The 17,120-nt window shown below is 33.2% G+C and overlaps 2 protein-coding genes across 4 annotated transcripts; one reads left to right on the top strand and one right to left on the bottom strand.

The window, feature by feature from the left end:
• Nucleotides 1–1,367: 1,367 nt before the first annotated feature.
• LOC123691479 (obg-like ATPase 1) lies at nt 1,368–12,825 on the top strand. 3 transcript variants are annotated; one of them, XM_045635889.1, is made up of 11 exons: nt 1,368–1,471; nt 1,742–1,923; nt 8,522–8,582; nt 8,673–8,800; nt 8,974–9,149; nt 10,580–10,657; nt 10,806–10,903; nt 11,445–11,585; nt 11,779–11,875; nt 11,979–12,126; nt 12,285–12,825. In XM_045635889.1, the coding sequence occupies exons 2-11, from the start codon at nt 1,743–1,745 to the stop codon at nt 12,368–12,370; spliced, it is 1,194 nt and encodes a 397-aa protein (XP_045491845.1). In that variant the 5' UTR covers nt 1,368–1,471; nt 1,742; the 3' UTR covers nt 12,371–12,825. The 3 variants fall into 3 exon arrangements, with proteins under 3 accessions (XP_045491845.1, XP_045491844.1, XP_045491846.1); XM_045635888.1 differs by having other exon boundaries at nt 1,436–1,455; XM_045635890.1 differs by lacking the exon at nt 1,368–1,471 and adding an exon at nt 1,579–1,597.
• LOC123691478 (protein PTHB1) lies at nt 12,800–17,095 on the bottom strand. The gene is made up of 11 exons (XM_045635887.1): nt 16,800–17,095; nt 16,428–16,516; nt 16,057–16,321; nt 15,849–15,960; nt 15,400–15,541; nt 14,998–15,306; nt 14,447–14,917; nt 13,745–14,034; nt 13,498–13,673; nt 13,154–13,283; nt 12,800–13,054 (listed from the first exon to the last, which is right to left on the bottom strand). Exons 1-11 carry the CDS (start codon nt 17,054–17,056, stop codon nt 12,800–12,802), a joined length of 2,496 nt encoding a protein of 831 aa, XP_045491843.1. The 5' UTR covers nt 17,057–17,095.
• Between the last annotated feature and the right edge of the window lie 25 nt (nt 17,096–17,120).

Here is a 17,120-nt window from a genome sequence, read left to right as displayed (position 1 = left end):
TCGAACAAACCGCGGCACCGCACACACCACAGCAGAAAGCGTACACCGTCTTCGCCGGCGAAGACGAGGTCCCTTGTTCCGCGTTCCCGCGCCCACCCGGGTGAGCGCCCGTCCGATTAGGGCCCTTCTGGCCTCCTCCACTCAAGCGACAGCTCAAGCCGAGGTTCGTGGTCCCCGTCAAGGGGGGACGCCCTTGTGCATGTCGCTACCAGGGTGAACCTTCAGTTCACCCCCGCGTCCGCGTTAAAATGTAGAAGCCCTTCTGGCTAACATTGAGAAACACCATACAAAAAAAAAAAAAAAAAAAAGACAGTCACACTGTAGAGACTGCGGATGTGTGTGTGGTTGGCACATTTGTGACTAGCGTAAAAAAAAATCGCGTTTTTCGGATGAAATACATCCGTAAACAGCACAACATAACCATTTTCTATGATAAACGATAATCACAAATCCAAAATAATAAAATTACTTTAAGTCAATTTGATTAATGTTGTCAATCTTCGTTGCGTATCGTCCTTGCAGAAAAATGCGGACCATTTTGAGGCTGATCGTGCAGGGTGAGGTAAGTGTTTAATTTTGGCGGGAGGCGGAGAGTGTCCGTTCTGTGACCAAAGCAAATATTCATTTTATTTATATTATACTAAAATATTATTGAGATATTATTAAGTTATTGCCCATCGGACTTTTCGATATTTCCTTATACTTGAAATAATATAAAATATCTGTCACCCTCACATATTACATGATTTGTTAATATTCGGAAAACGTCCCTTACAGCAATGACCTATTATACTAGTAGACGCGGCATACGCCAACATCATTGCACTAAAAAACAGCGTAATTATAATTAATACACACCTACTTACTAACGCATTATCACCAATACAGTTGTTCTCTCTTTCACTCTCACGCACGAGACATAATCTTGGACATAATACATGTCTCACTCATGTACTTCGTAATAACAACTGCCGATTAAAATACAAAAAGAACGTCCAGCCACGACGCTGAATGGTGCGTGACTAAGTGAAACTCGGGCAAAAAAACCTGAGTTTTTTCTTGCCAAAATAGAGAGCGGGTAACGTATCTAGCTCTTTTATATATCATAGCCTTACAGCTTGTAATTCTATCCTATCCTATAACTACTAATTTAGAAATGCGAAAGTTTGTGAGGAAATATTATGCGGGAAACGCGGGCGAAAAGCTAGTAATTAGTATGTACGTTCAGTTTACGTATTCGTACTGGCGATATTGTGGGCGATATAATGTTTGATATTGTGCTCGCAATTCGCATAGTAATTATACCTCCCCTGAGTGTATATGATCTGTGTTCATGACCAGAGTATTTATGTTCTGTGTTCATGACACAGGACACGACTAGATGTCTCATGTCAGTTGTCACTGTCAAAATCCGGCTTTTGCAATTTACAATTTCTTTCCTGAAACCACATTGAGGTATTTAATGTTTCAAGTAGGTATATCACTTTATTTGAATGAAAATAGATAAATCTAATAATGTTACGAATATTTCTACACGCTATAAAAATTACTCGAACTTTATAGTGATTATTGACAATGTTTAGAAAAAGTGCATAAGGTTATAATAATAAATAGTTTTGCCACATAAAAATGGATTCAAGTCCCAGATTTAATCTATTTAGATATTTAATATTTCTAAATAATCATTCAAAAATCAGTTATGTATATAAAATGTTTTAATGATTTATGTCTCTTGTTTAAGAATGCCTCCTAAAAAAGTAGAAGAGCCAGAAAAAAAGCCACTTATTGGTCGCGTCGGAACAAATTTGAAAGTGGGAATCGTAGGTGTACCAAATGTCGGAAAATCAACGTTCTTTAATGTTTTAACCAAGAGCCAAGCAGCAGCTGAAAATTTTCCTTTCTGCACCATTGATCCCAATGAAAATAAGTATCCTATAATTTTTTACTATTCTTCTTAGATTAAATAGGGAGTTATTTTTATAACTGAAATCAAATGAGTTCTATTATATGTGTGTGTCTTTAGTGTTTATATCTCTTCTAATTGTGTTATTGTTAAACAAATAAAAAGGGTGTTTCTAAAATTTATAAGCTAGCAACAAATTACATTCTTATGTCATCTATACTAAGGTTGCATTATGTTTTCTTCCTGCAAGCGGTCAACTTCATAAATTTCCGTTGGTCTGTAAATAACTAATTTTGCACCAATTTCAACAACTAGTTTTAAAATCACTTCCGTAAAAAATGACTGTTTTTATTGATTTCAATAAAATTATGCAGTCAATTTCCACTGTGCCATTTCCGTTTTGCAGTAGTGTAGCCTATGCCTTAAATATAGCTTATTGGATAAGTAAATTACATTCAATTTTGGAATTACAAGCTATTACTAAAAAGTAACATTTTGTGACATGTCAAATTCTGACATTTGTTTTAAATGTTAAAATGTTTCAATTTGAAAAATATTTACCAAATTTGGATATCACTGATAAATATTGTGTTAACAATGTAAATATTTGTAAAGCTTTATCTTACAGAGGTGATTTTGCTAACATATTACACAAACAAGAAAAAACAGATTGCAAATGTTGTGCTCGTCCTCTAGCAGCAACTGTTCTTGGAATCAATAATACAGATATACCTATTCCGGACAATCTCCAATTTTACAATGCCTGGACTGATATGGATGCTCAAGAAGCCTACTTGAAAACAAAACCAACATCGTATATAATACTTGGTAAACCTGGTTCTGGTGCATATACATTAGGAGAAGCTCTATCCAAAAAGCTCAATTGTATTCACATTTGTCCTAAGAATGTATTGATTGATGAAATTGATCAACATAGTGCAACTGGACAATGCATAGACTTCAATATGAGACACAATAAAGTTTGCCAAACTGACACCATATTAGCAATTATGAAGGAAAAAATGGAATCACCAGCTATAAAACATAGGGGTTTTGTTATATCAGGTTTTCCTTTAGTATCTTCAAATAGAAACATACAATCATTTTTCGACACACTATATGGAGAAGAATCAATCTCAGTTGTTAAAGAAGTTCTTTATGAATTGATATGTAATTTAAAGAAAAAGAAGTCAAAAGCACCCAAAGGTTCCAGAAGTTCGTCCAAAACAAGTGGTTTAGGAATGGAAGAAGAGGAAGAGATAGAAGAAGAACAAGAACCGGAAATTGAACCTGAAGAAAATGAAGACCAACATGTTGAACTGCCTAAATTCATACTTGATATTTGTAGTGATCTTATAACTCATAAAAAAGCTTACTTCACTACCAGGAGAGCTGCAGTTCTTCAGCAAATTCAAGATGTTTTCAACTACAAACCTGATATTATTATTCACATCACCTGTTCTAATACTGATGTTATTTACAAGAGAAGTCGAAAATTTTTCAATTATCAAAACAGTTCAAACAATTATAACCCATTTTCAACACATCCTGAAAATGAAATTAGATGGCCTACAAAATATACTATGCAGGATTACTCTAAACCATTTGACACTCATGTGTTTAATCCTAAATATAACTGCCAACATCCTGTTAACTTTTCTGATAATATAAAGGGACAAATATGTAATTATAAAGACCATGTGCAGCATTTCATTGAAGAAAAAATAAACAATCATAATCCAAAGTTACTCATAAAATTAGATGGTCGAATGAGTACACATCAAATGATGTATATTTTTATAGAACGACTCGCTCTTTTACCAATTAAACCTATCTTATTGCCAGAACCTCTTTATCTAGAAGACCCATCCGAAGATATGGATGAATTTTGGAAAACAGTGGAAGAACTTAATGTTGTAAGAAGTGGGAATGTCAACTTTAATAGATATCCTTCACCATGGTACAATAGATGTCCTGTAGAATTAAAAATGAGACGTTCAGTTCAAGGACATCCAAGATTTGCTGTATCATTTTTTAAACATATTTATATCTTATCGTGTCTTAATAATATGATAACATTTTGTAGAAATCCAAGACCATTTCTTAAGTTGAACTACTTAGAACCTACATGTAGGATTATTGTAATAGGTTCAAAAGCCTCTGGTAAAACAATGGTGTCAATGTGTCTTTCATGGTTATTTGATGCACCTGTGATCTCTTTTGTAGAATTTTTACAAAATGAACGACAAAAAAAGTACAATAATTATGCCAAAACCATATTTTCTGAAATAAGTGCAATTATAGAAGATACAAGATTCACAAAATGGCAAAATATGGAACTTGAAAGAGTGTCTGATCTTAATATGTGGTTTAATATGACTCATAATAACTTGAATTCTTATGTTCATGTTTATAAGGAAATTTTAAAAAGAGAAGAAGCAATCAATGAGGTCTCAGACGATGAAGATATATTAACTAAAAGATATAAGAACTTAAAAAGTAAACTATCCTTTTTGCCATTTTTAGATGATATAAAAATGTGTCAAAATGCTGTACAAGGTCAAAACCTCTTGGATTATGCTCCTGCTATGCTAAAACAAGAAATAGAAAAGCCATCAATACCCGTTCTTGGTGATGATGATGTAACTGACGCTATTACAGATTATATCAAAACAAACGATTTGCAAAAGGAGATTGAAACAAAACCGGAAGAAATAATGACAGAAATAATTAAGATCTTAAAAAATATGGATGAGGAAAGTCTTTCAAACAATGTCATTAGGGAATATAGTAAATTTATAATTGACGGATTTCCATCTGAATTGGAATATTGGGACCTTTTATCTGAAGCTAATATGTTGCCTGATTATACAATTGTTCTCATTGAAAATAGGGAAGTGGATGAAGAACTCATTCAAAATTATATTCACATAGAAAAAAGCATAAAAAATTATCAAGAACGTTATCTCATGAGCAATGATGTACTCGTGAAAACAAAACTGCTAGGCGGTTGTCCTTTAAATTCAAACTATTTAGATATGAAGACAATATGTGATGAGATAGTTCAAAACTTATTTCAAGTAGAACAAAATGATAAAGATATTAATTTTGCTGAAATAAGCGCTACCTACAGTGACGGATTTGAAAAATTGAAAGAAAACTGGGAAGGGGTAAAAGTAAAATTAGATGAACAGTCGAAAATGTACATAGACATTGAGTTAGAAGGGAAATCTGATATAGAAATTATTGATGAAGTCTTATTAAAATTAAGAAGAGCATATTGTAATGTTTGTTCTGTTGATGAGGATAAAGATTTTCCTGACACAGATAATGAAAACGAAACCATGCATGATTTGTTAACATATAATGATGATAGAAAATTCCCAGAAACGAATGTGTACTGTCCAGTAGCATTCTATGATTTTAATGTCCTGTGGGAAGGAAAACCGGACATAAGCGTGAAGTATGATAACAGAGTTTATTTGTTTACTAAAGAAGATTGCTTGGATAAATTTCAAAAAGACTGTACACAATATCAATCATATAGCAAACCTTTTAAAAAAGTTCCTTGTATTAGAATCTGTATTGTAGGAAGCATCGGAAGTGGCAAATCAAGTGTTTCAAAGAAACTCGCTAAAGAATTAGGTTTATTATATGTAGACTATGATGACTGTATAAACAATTTTTTAGTTCCAAAACATTTCAAAAAGATCGGTTGGCAGTATGAAAATAGTTTCACGGATAATTTAAATGAGGAAGAAAATGTTGAAATTCAGGTGGATGAAGAAAATGAAAATTATGTATTAGAATTACTATCAAATGAAAACGAATTGAAAAGAATAATATCTAATTATTTTGAACGTGGCGTTGCCCTACCATCTTTGTTAACTCATAAAATTATTAAAAAGCTGTGGTTTGAAGATCCTTTCAAATCAACGGGAATAGTACTCGATGGTTTTCCAAAACTACCAAATGATGTTGAAGATATGATTTCCTGCTTTTGTATTCCAGATTTAGTCATAGAATTAGAATGTAATTCAGAAATTGCCATAGAAAGAGTAGCTCCTAACATGTTAAAAATTTGGAAAATTCAGTTGAAACAAGCAAAATATATAGCTCAACTTAATTATCAAGCGGAGCGGAAGGAGTGGTTTGATTTTATAACAAAAAAAGCTGTAGTTAAACTAATCGTTGATGAAGTTATAGATTCTGCGTGTGTAAGCGATGAGCCACAGCCTAACTTGTCTGTACAGAGTACAATATTTGATGCACATCCTTCTGGTTCTTCAAATGTTGATCCAAATTTGTTTAGTATTTATAATGAATTAGTACAAGAATATCCAGAACCTGTTGATCACAATGAATGGGAGAAATCTGATGATGTTTTGGAAAGAATTAATTCTAGAATCGAAGGTATTTATGAAGTATCTGATGAAAATATTCAAGCATTCAAAGACATATTGATTGAACAAAGAATAAAGGTAGTGTCTATTAATGGCTTGAAATCTCAGGACAAAGTCTTCAGAAGTTGTTTGTCTAAACTATCATATTTACGAAATAGAAACGAATCATTTTTGGAACAAACATTTATAATAAATACTGACCTAGCTGAAATGTTAATTTTAGAAGGATTTTTCTTCTTCAGCAAATTTTATCGAATGTGTCCTGTGCATATTTATGAGAATCCTTTAGCTCTGTTTAATCCCTATAGCATCAGTAAACGTAGAGGAAAAGTGTTTCCAATCATACATCGTGCTTACATTTATTTTGTATCATCAGAGGAGAATGTTCAAAAGTTTAGAATAAGCCCGTTAAAGTACATCACGAGTAATAAAATAGAAGCTTATGTTGAATATCCCCTGCGCATTGGAGTAATTGGACCACCTAAATCAGGAAAATCTACGTTATCTGCGAAACTTGCTAAACGTTTTGGACTACTGTGTTTATCAAAAGGAATGGCTTTACGAAATGTTTTAGAAAATATGACATTAACAGAATTAGGTTGTAAAATAACATCAAATCCTAAACAGGGACAGTGTATCGACACTGAATTCATAACGAAAACAATTAAAGCAGCAACATTTGATCACCGCGTAATGACACATGGATATGTTTTCGATGGTTTTCCAGAAACGCCTTTTGAGGCTTCAGAATTATTAAAAGAAGGACTTTATCCCTTAATTATTTTTGATTTAAAAATAAGATTAGAAAATGTTTTAGAGCGATCACAGAAGGAAGTCTATTTAGATATTTTGAAAGTAAAACCACCTTATCCAAAACTCTTTATAGAATACAGATTTAAGCAATGGCAGAAGAACTGCTTAGCATTGCGTCAATGGATTGCCGATGATATCCAAAATATATATGAAATATCGGGTGATACTTCCAAATGGAAATGTTTTCAAAGTGCTTGCTATCACATTGATAAACTTACTCCTAAATATCATTACTACTTGTCAAATTATAAATCTAAAATTGTGTTAGCCGATGTTATGTGTATATCGAATGAAGTGTTTAAATCAAAAATGACTAAATTTGAAAATTTTTGCCCAATGTGTTTCGTTATGAACGTTTTTCGCCATAGTGATCACCCTGTTAATAAAAGAGGAGTTGTTTATTACAATGAACGCTTCTATTGGGTTTGTGATGTCCACATGAAAAATTTACGTAAGCTTCCTAGCATTGTGTCCTCGGAAAAGAAAATAACTATACCTGAAATACCTGCTGTTGTTAAATCTGTTAATACTTCGCTTGTTTATGAAAACGGAATATGTATTGTTACGTACGCAGAAAATCTTCCATCGCAAATAATTAAAAAAGGTTCTAATAAGTTTGCTGTACTTTATAAGGGTCGATATTATCTATTTTGTCAGTCCAAGTGCATGGATAATTTTATGGCTCGCCCCCAGATGTACTTCGATATACGTGTCTTCAAAGAAGCCAAGGGCTTTCCAGAATTATCTTTAAACAAATTGCCAAATCTAGGTTATTTAGAACAAACGATGGGAAATTTGATAACAGAAGCTTGTTGCGCAGTAAATGTAGTTAGGCCTAAATATTTAGGGCTTGATGTTGGAGTCTCTGGTGCAATTTTTATAGCATTATATTTAAAAACGCATAACGCTCGTTCTGATCCGTATAAAATTAATTTATACTCAAAGGCGTTTAATATTTTCGAAGCGAGATGCAAACTAGCTATTAATATAGGTTTAAGTTTGCGTTCAACAGATAATCCGTTTGCGGTATATCCAAAATGTTGTACGAGATATAATTCTATAAAGGAAAATGACTCTGATACTGTTGAAAAACCGAGCACATTATCGATGACCAGTAGTAGTAAATATGAAGTCATGTAACTTAGTTTCTTGAGATTTTAATAAATCTATTTAAGTTTATATTTGTTTTATTTAAAAACTATTTCCGCCCCAGCGGCCTTGATGGTTTTTCAAGTTTGCCTAAACTGTATTTGACTGGATTTGTATTTTCAGTTTACCTAAGATAAATTGAACAGAGTTTTGGAAAACCTTATCATTTGCATATTCCTGGTAATCACAATTGTAATAGTATATTGTCCTAATGTAATTAATTATTCTAACTATTGTTGTTTGTTTTAGGCACGTAGGGTACCAGTTCCCGATGAGAGATATGATTATCTCTGCCAGTACCACAAACCAGCCAGGTAAGATTTTTAAGTCGTAAACTTTTTTTTATTAAATTCTTAACTGTATTGTTTCTTTTATTATTTAATTCAATTATATATTGTTTTTAGCAAAGTTCCTGCGTTTTTGAATGTAGTTGATATCGCCGGTTTGGTACGAGGAGCTGCGGAAGGCCAAGGTCTTGGAAATGCTTTCTTGTCGCATATAAAGGCGTGTGATGCCATCTTCAACCTATGCCGTAAGTGATAATATATTCTTTTGCGGGTAGAAAGTCTAGAAACATAAACGAAACTTAATACTTTCAGATAAATTTATTCGAATTTACAACATTCTAATAATTATAGGCAACAGTTTCTTTAGTAAGTATCACTTTATCGTAAGAACAATCAATACTGTTAAAATTATTTTCAGGTGCATTTGACGACGAAGACGTAATCCATGTCGACGGTGACGTCAATCCAATCAGAGATTTGGAGACCATTGGCGAAGAATTGAGACTAAAAGACGAAGAACAATTGCTGCAGAATATTGACAAACTGGACAGGGTGGTAAACCGCGGCAATGATAAGAAACTTAAGCCTGAATATGTGAGTCGTTATACTTCTTAAACAAATTACAATTTTTTTTTAATTTTCCCCCTTTTCGTATTACAGTTTTAACTGTCATACTAACCCTTTTCTTCTAATGTAATATAAAATTGTCATTCTTAATTAAATGATTGTAAAGCATCTGGTGTTTAATCGTTTAGTTAATAGTTTATTCTCTTCTTCTTCCGTCTCTTTGTTTGCTTATAATTCTTCGTTATTTTAAATATTTTTGGAGAATATAGTCCATTGAATAAAAAGTTCTAGAGTGCGTGAGTTAGTAACGTAAGATGTTTCAAACATGTCAAGAGGCCCTAGGTAATAAACATACTAAAACCCCGGGACACTAGGAGGAGCCCCGGAGTGGGGGGAAGGGGGAAAAGGTCCATTTTTTTCATTTTTCGCTTAAATCTCAAAAACGGTACATGTTAGAGAAAAACTTTCAAGGAAAAGTTGAAAGGCCAAAAAAATTATATACAAGTTGTACCTAAACCGTTTTTTCCTATATCCTATAGTTTCTGAGTTACACGCAGTAAAAAATGATTTTGGCTCAAACAATTTCCCCATACGATCAAAAAATATTTCTTTCTTCCAAAAAAACTCAAATGTGCAACTTGTGACCGGTACTGATAGATTGCTCTTAATTAGGTCTATAATTGGTAAAATAAACACATTCCTCCATGGAAGCCTTTAGGAGGAATCGATTGTCAAAATATTATATTAGGGTAGTTTGAGTTACTGAACTTGATCTTTTTATTTTTTTCTTCCAAAAAACTCAAAAGTGCAACTTTTGACCGGTACAGATAGATTGCTCATAATAAGGTCTATCATTGATAAAAATACCGGAATCCACCACGGAGGCCTTTACGGGGAATTGAATTTTATTAGGGTAGTTACGATACTTGAACTTTTTATTTTTTTTTCTTCCAAAAAACTCAAAAGTTCAACTTGTGACCGGTACAGATAGATTGCTCATAATTAGGTCTATCATTGATAAAAAAAAAACAGATTTCACAATGGAGGCGTTGAGGAGGTATTGAATTTATTAGAGTAGTTAGGTAAAATAAAGAGCTTTCGAATTTTTCACATTTCATGGGATGTAGCTCGAAAACGGCTGCGAATAGAAAAAAATGATTTAGGTACAACTTGTAGATAATTTTATGGCCTTTCAACTTTTCCTTGAAAGTTTTTCTCTAACATGTACCGCTTTTGAGATTTAAGCGAAAAATGAAAAAAATTGACCTTTTCCCCCCTCCCCCCACTCAGGGGCTCCTCCTAGTGTCCCGGGGTTTTAGTATGTTTATTACCTAGGAACTCTTGACATGTTTCCGAAGAAACATCTTACGTTACTTACTCACGCACTCTAGACCCCCCTTGGAGGGACTCATTCAAAGGACTAATATCCCCATAAATTTAATGAAATTCCCTTCTAGGATGCATTGATGAAGATCAAGAGTGTGTTAATTGATGAGAAAAAACACATCCGTTTTGGTGATTGGAGTGCGGCCGAAGTGAGTAGCTGTATTTATTTAAATAGATATTTTAAATTTCAAGACATAAGTATTCGCTAAACATTTATTAAATACGGAGCAATATAAATGTAAACTATATTTCTTTTGTTAAAAAAAATTGCTAACAATTATTTACTTTTCATTTCAGATAGAAGTTTTAAATAAGTACCTGTTTCTCACATCTAAGCCTGCTTTGTACCTTGTCAACTTGTCAGAAAAGGATTATATTCGAAAAAAGAACAAATGGTAAGTCGATAGAAAATGTAATTTTTCTTTCAACTATCATCTGACATGTTCGCGCCACACGACAAAGGCATGACGAGCGGTCGATGCGACGTTGCCACTCTGCATGACGAGCTGCTGACACGATGTTGCCGCACCTCATACGATTGGGTGATGCGACGTTGCCGCACCGCACGATGAGCGGCTGACGCGACGTTGTCATTCCGCACGACGAGCGGCTATTGCGTCGTTGTCGCTCCGCATTATGACTGGGTGACGCGACGCGGACGTTGTCGCTTCTCGTGACGAGCGGGTGTCTCGACGTTGCCGCTCCATTGAAATAGTTTTGTATGTTTCTAAATTCTAAGTAAGCTAACATTCGCCTTTCAAAGTGTGCGTATTACGAGAAAATAGGCCTTAATAATAATTAGTTATTATTCCTGCAATATTCTCATTAGCGTAGGTTATTTTTGTATCATTAAGGAAACATAATAAAATTTAGACCATTAAAATTAGACCATGGGACAAATTTTGAGCATTTTTGTGTTTTTATTTTGTTTTCTAGGTTACCAAAACTAAAGGAATGGATCGACAAGAACGACCCGGGTGCCCCATTGATACCTTTCTCCGGAGTTTTGGAGACCAAATTACTGGATATGGACGCTGAAGAGAAACAGGCCTTCTTGAAGGAACATGGCATCGCCAGGTACGTGATATGATTGAATATATTCAATATTCACCTAGTTCGATTATAGTCGGGATTAGCACATAAGTCACTTTCTAGAAATAGAGGTAAAATCAAGCAGTCCTAATATATTTTTTTCAGTATGACAATTTATTTGAGTTTTTCATTTTATTTAACTTTAGAAACATTACTGTTCATGATTGTATTATTTTAGTGCCCTAGATAAGATCATCGTGCAAGGATACAAGGCCCTGCAGTTAGAATACTTCTTTACGGCTGGTGCTGATGAAGTCAAAGCGTGGACCATTCAGGTATATACTAAGTTTGACAATAATAAAATTAAATACAATTTATATCAATATATGTTTTTACAAAAAAAAAATGCGCTGAAAAAATTTTTATTTTATTTTTTAGAAAGGTACAAAAGCACCCCAAGCCGCTGGCAGAATTCACACCGACTTTGAAAAAGGTTTCATTATGGCTGAAGTAATGCATTTCAAAGATTTCAAGGAAGAAGGCTCGGAAGCTGCTTGCAAGTCAGCCGGCAAATACCGTCAACAAGGTATGAAAAAATATGTGATTTTTTCGGAGGTTTTTTCGAAAAAATTAAACACTTACAAATAAAACGGATGGTGTTTAAAAATGTAAAATTAAACAAAATTTCATTGAAAGCAGATGTTTAATTTATAATCTCAATACATTTTAATTTTACGCTTTCAGGTCGTAACTACGTGGTCGAAGACGGCGACATTATTTTCTTCAAGTTCAACGCCGGCGCCGGACTCAAGGACGCTAAGAAGAAATGACGTGACAAAGTTACGTTGTTGCTCGTACACATGCTGTACTTCAACCTCGTTCTATACACGTTACTACATGTCTCTTGAAGGACAATCATTTGTACGAATAATTTATACTGTGCCGTGTTCATAACGCTTCGTTATTGGTGGATATTTAAGATAAACTAAGAATTTTATAGCGATTATTTTTTTAAGTATCTCCGTTCCGCTCTAACTTATCACCGAGTGTCTATACGCGAGCGAGATAGCATAATGCACTGGCATAATCGAGCTTATAAAACACATGTTTTAATACTTTTGTTAATTACGTACGTTAATTGAATGCTCGTCTGTAATCGCTCGCTTACTCTTACTTTCTAATTATTATCTACATGTTATTCTATTGTTGTTATGAATTTAAGTAATGATCATGGTTTCGTAATGTCCGAGGGTTTCCAATTATATCACTTCAACAAACTCTTCAATTCGTGTCACTTTTTCTTTACCCCTTTCATTTTTTTCAGATTGATCAAAAACTTCTAGAAATATATTTTCCAATATCATTCGTGTCTGTTTGATAAATCTCTTTAAATTAACATGTGAAAGAATATCTTGATCGGTAACGGGTGCCATCTTTTCCTTATCTTTTTCCGATTTTTTGAGAACGTTGTTGAAAATATAAGATGACGCTTGAGTTACTGCTTCTTCCCATTCCTTAAAATAAGTTTATGTTAAACTACCGTCATTTAAAAAAAAAACTTTATAATAATATTGGAGATATATTATGATCAATATAAATTTAATTTTGCTCACTTGAATATCTTCATGAAATGTTTCAAAGGATAATGTTTCCTCAAGTATTTTTATATTAGAATCATCGGGATTGGAACACTTCATAATATACAGTGTCAGATTGCCCACGGAGCTAAGTTCACATGCTGCGCTGAAATATGTTTATTTTTTAAATTTAATAAATTAGTATTTAATAAGAAATTTATGGGCAGTAAACATAAAAAATAACATTTCGGATAATTTAGAAAAATAATACTAAAAAAATATTCTATTCTATTTTTAGGAAGGTACGGACTACGGTATAAAACTGCGTACAGATTTTTATTAATCGGTTTCTTTAAATCTTTCGTATATAGTGTACGTACCGAGTAACTTTTGCCTTGCTTTCCATCATGCTTTTCGCAATCATAACAATGGATTTGTGTGTATCTCTCATAAGGAATTCCAGCGAATCACAGTTACCGGGTGGGAGTGAACCATATTGGACAAGTAACTTTTTTTGAATCAAAGTAAATTGACCTTGAAGGACGTTAAGTTCACCCTAAAAATAATATTTATTTATATATTTATAATGAAGTTTTTAAAACCTATTATAGGTCTATGAATACGTACCTCCAAATTTTTCAAAACAATACGTTCTTTCGCATGGACTTCGATACATTTGAGAAATTTATGAGTCATGTTGTTTATCAATTCTGGGCTTGGTTTAAAAATTATCGTAAAATCGCTGTTCATGTTTAACTCATTTACCTTTATCCTTTGAACAAAGTTCTGTAATACTGGGAATATCTCCGTATAGTCATCAGCTTCAATTATGTAGTGATCAACCATATATTTAATAGTTACGGATTTACGTATATTTTTGTAGCAAAAAGTTGTAGTATCTGAAGGGACTGAAAAATCTGGAAAAAATAATAAACTGGATATAATTTTTGGATGTATGTGAACTTATTTCTTTATATCGACGGAATTCATTGCAAGTACAGTGCAATCCATACTATAATATTATAAATGCGAAAGTAACTCTGTCTGTCTGTCTGTCTGTTACTCAATCACGCCTAAACTACTGAACCAATTTTCATGAAATTTGGTATGGAGATATTTTGATAACCGAGAAAGGACATAGGCTACTTTTTATCCCGGAAAAATGACGCAATCCCGGAAATCCCACGGGAACGGGAACTATGCGGGTTTTTCTTTGACTGCGCGGGCGAAGCCGCGGGCGGAAACCTAGTAGTATTATAAACTACCTATAAAAATAATCTTGTAACTAGGAACATAATGAAAGCTATTATCTAGTATTGCTGTACCCACCTTTAAATATTGTTTCGAGACTTAAATTTGTTTGATTCGTACTAAAATACAATTTACATTGATTTTCCTTGTCAATATTTACTACACCAGCGTAAACATTAATTGGCATAAGAACGTTTCTTGATAGCACTATTATTTTTCCAGAACAGTCTATTATAGTGAAGAGCATTTTTATAGTTGCGTTAGAAATATCTACGTCATTGGAGAGTAATATACGAGTTTCTACTATCTCTGTACCATTTATATCTTCTAAATATATTGTGTTATCGGCAACTGAAAATGGTTGGCTGCATGCATAAGTTATCTGAATGCTTTGAATTTGTTTAGGATCCTCGCACGTAAGGGTTGTAACGAGAGGACAATTTATAATATTTATTTCGGAATAGTTACTGTCCACGTAAGATTTTGACGCATTTCCAACTTCTGTTTTAATATTTATTATTTCTTCAATTGGAAAGTTATTTGAATTGTCTGAAAAAAATTCAAAAAAGATAAACATTTTACTAAATGTATCAAGAATGACTGTATGTATATTATTATCCATTGCTAACCATTCTCTAAAATTTTATCCAATTCTTCTTCTATATCCTGTAAATCTGATTGAATATCTTCTGATTCAATAGTCATGTTCATTGGTGGAACGGTGGAGTTTAAATCTGGCTCTGTCCCTAAATAACTGACATGGACAATTCCATTCCTAGATAGGGTTACCAAACCACCAGATAAATTCTTAATGAAACAACGCGACAGCGAAATAGTCTTATGCATCAAATCACAGGACCATAAAAGAGTTGTTTCTTCATAAATGTATAATTTAGAATCTTCTGAAGCGACCATAACGAGAAGGCGAGAATTAGGTTCTAAAACAAATAAAAAAATAAAATGAAACTATTATTCAATAGCTTATAATAACTTGTTTTAGTTAGAGGCTTAGAGCGTGGGATATAACATACCATAGTACCAACCGATAAGATACGCATGAAAACAAACAGGCATAAAATCGAATCGGATCATATACTTCATCAAACCATTGTCTTGGAAGCAATAGAGGTATCTCTCTCCCAAAGCAATGATGCTGGAAAAATTACTGCTCGTCTGTAAATAGAAAATTTATTACAATGTGCACAGTAACTAGCAGTAACTAGATAGGTATTAAAGAAGTAATTATTAAAAAAGACAAATATTTTTTTTAAATAAATGTCTGTTTGTAATCTATAACTGAACTCATTTTAATGCTACGTTCATTGCATGGTTGAGCAAATTTTGGCCAAATTTCGCACTTATAACATAGATGAAGTCGCTAGTGAAAAATAAGTTGATAGATTGGTATGTAAACAACCCTAGCAAACTACAATACATATTGAGTTTGAGTTATATTATAATAAAAGAAAAAAAAATGCACCCTAATGACTTGAAGAGACGATATTTCTTCTCCTGGGCTATACGACCATTGGGGAATATTTTTCTTGTGTGCGCGGGTACTCAACTCACTGAATTCTCCTAGCTGTTGATAACTGCAAATAAATTAAGTAGATAATAAAACTAACAAAAATGGGAAAAATAATTCAGTCTAAAATTTGGAAAATTATGAAAATGTTATATTTATTTACCTGTATGCCTCAAGCACCCAGGTGGATTTACTAATAATGAAAAAGTCAGTGCTACTGACGTAGCTGACTGGACTCGGGATAATAATATCTTCAAATAAACACATAAATAAGAACGCATCTTGATCGAAGAAGCTTAAAGTACCGTCTAACGCTTGTACGCAAATGAGATCTCTGCTTTTAGTATTTCCAAAGGGGCCAACAATTACGCTATACGCTTTTCTAGTAAAAGTATGTTTGATAGAGTTTTCCAAAAAATTTTGATCTCCTGTAAAAAAAATTATTGAAGTGAAAATTGCTGAAAATAGTCTATTTTTATAACTTAATACTTGTGGTATAATGTAACTACATTAAATAATTTTTATCGTAAGTACCTGCTTCTACATGACCTTCTCTTTTTTCCAAAAAGTATATCGAGTAACTTTGTGGGTGTAACACTAATATCTGTCGATCACTTGAGTCACTGCAAATTTATCAATTTGCATCAGTTAAGTAAGTAGGTAAACACAAAATACAGAAATTGTACGCATACCTATCGAAAAATAATATCGGTAGGTATATGAATTCTTATGCCTATGTAGTTCTGTAACGCTAAAATAAATTTAGACTTGTCACCGCCCGCGCCGGAGCCTGGATATGATTTTGCACGGACCCGGAAGTTGGAACCTCCCGGTCAGAGAGGCCTACAGGATAAATAAATTTTTGATACTGGAATTCCATATTTTAATTACGATTCCTATACTTACAAAACAAATTTCCCAGTCTCTACTTGTAATATCACGTCGTTTTGTTGAGATTCTAAAATAACGTGTGACTGAGATGATTCAGTATTTGGTTTATAAATTTTTAATTGAGATCCTTCGCCAACAACAATGCAATCGCTATCACTGTGCGAGTTAAATTTATCCACTTTAATGCAGCAGCTGTTTTGAATACCTTCGTCATAGTTTTCGCTTTGTAATCTCTCATTAGACCACAAATGCTTTACTTTAAATATAGACATCGCCTACTCTTGAGTATTTTAGAAGGGTATTAGATGGGTATTAGAAATAGATTGTATTTTGATA

Source organism: Colias croceus, chromosome 4 (assembly GCF_905220415.1).
Source record: "Colias croceus chromosome 4, ilColCroc2.1".
In the NCBI taxonomy this organism is placed as follows: domain Eukaryota; kingdom Metazoa; phylum Arthropoda; class Insecta; order Lepidoptera; family Pieridae; genus Colias; species Colias croceus.
This window is presented reverse-complemented; position numbering and strand designations above follow the sequence as displayed.

Excerpts from the sequence above, each read along its gene's own strand:
- LOC123691479 (XM_045635889.1), top strand. The coding sequence starts at position 1,743 with ATGCCTCCTAAAAAAGTAGAAGAGCCAGAAAAAAAGCCACTTATTGGT. Across the intron at positions 1,924-8,521 it reads CACCATTGATCCCAATGAAA|GTAGGGTACCAGTTCCCGAT; the intron begins ATAAGTATCCTA and ends TGTTTTAGGCAC. Across the intron at positions 12,127-12,284 it reads CGGCAAATACCGTCAACAAG|GTCGTAACTACGTGGTCGAA; the intron begins GTATGAAAAAAT and ends TTACGCTTTCAG.
- LOC123691478 (XM_045635887.1), bottom strand. The coding sequence starts at position 17,056 with ATGTCTATATTTAAAGTAAAGCATTTGTGGTCTAATGAGAGATTACAA. Across the intron at positions 15,542-15,848 it reads CGTCTCTTCAAGTCATTAGG|ACGAGCAGTAATTTTTCCAG; the intron begins GTGCATTTTTTT and ends TTCTATTTACAG. Across the intron at positions 13,055-13,153 it reads CATTTCATGAAGATATTCAA|GAATGGGAAGAAGCAGTAAC; the intron begins GTGAGCAAAATT and ends ACTTATTTTAAG.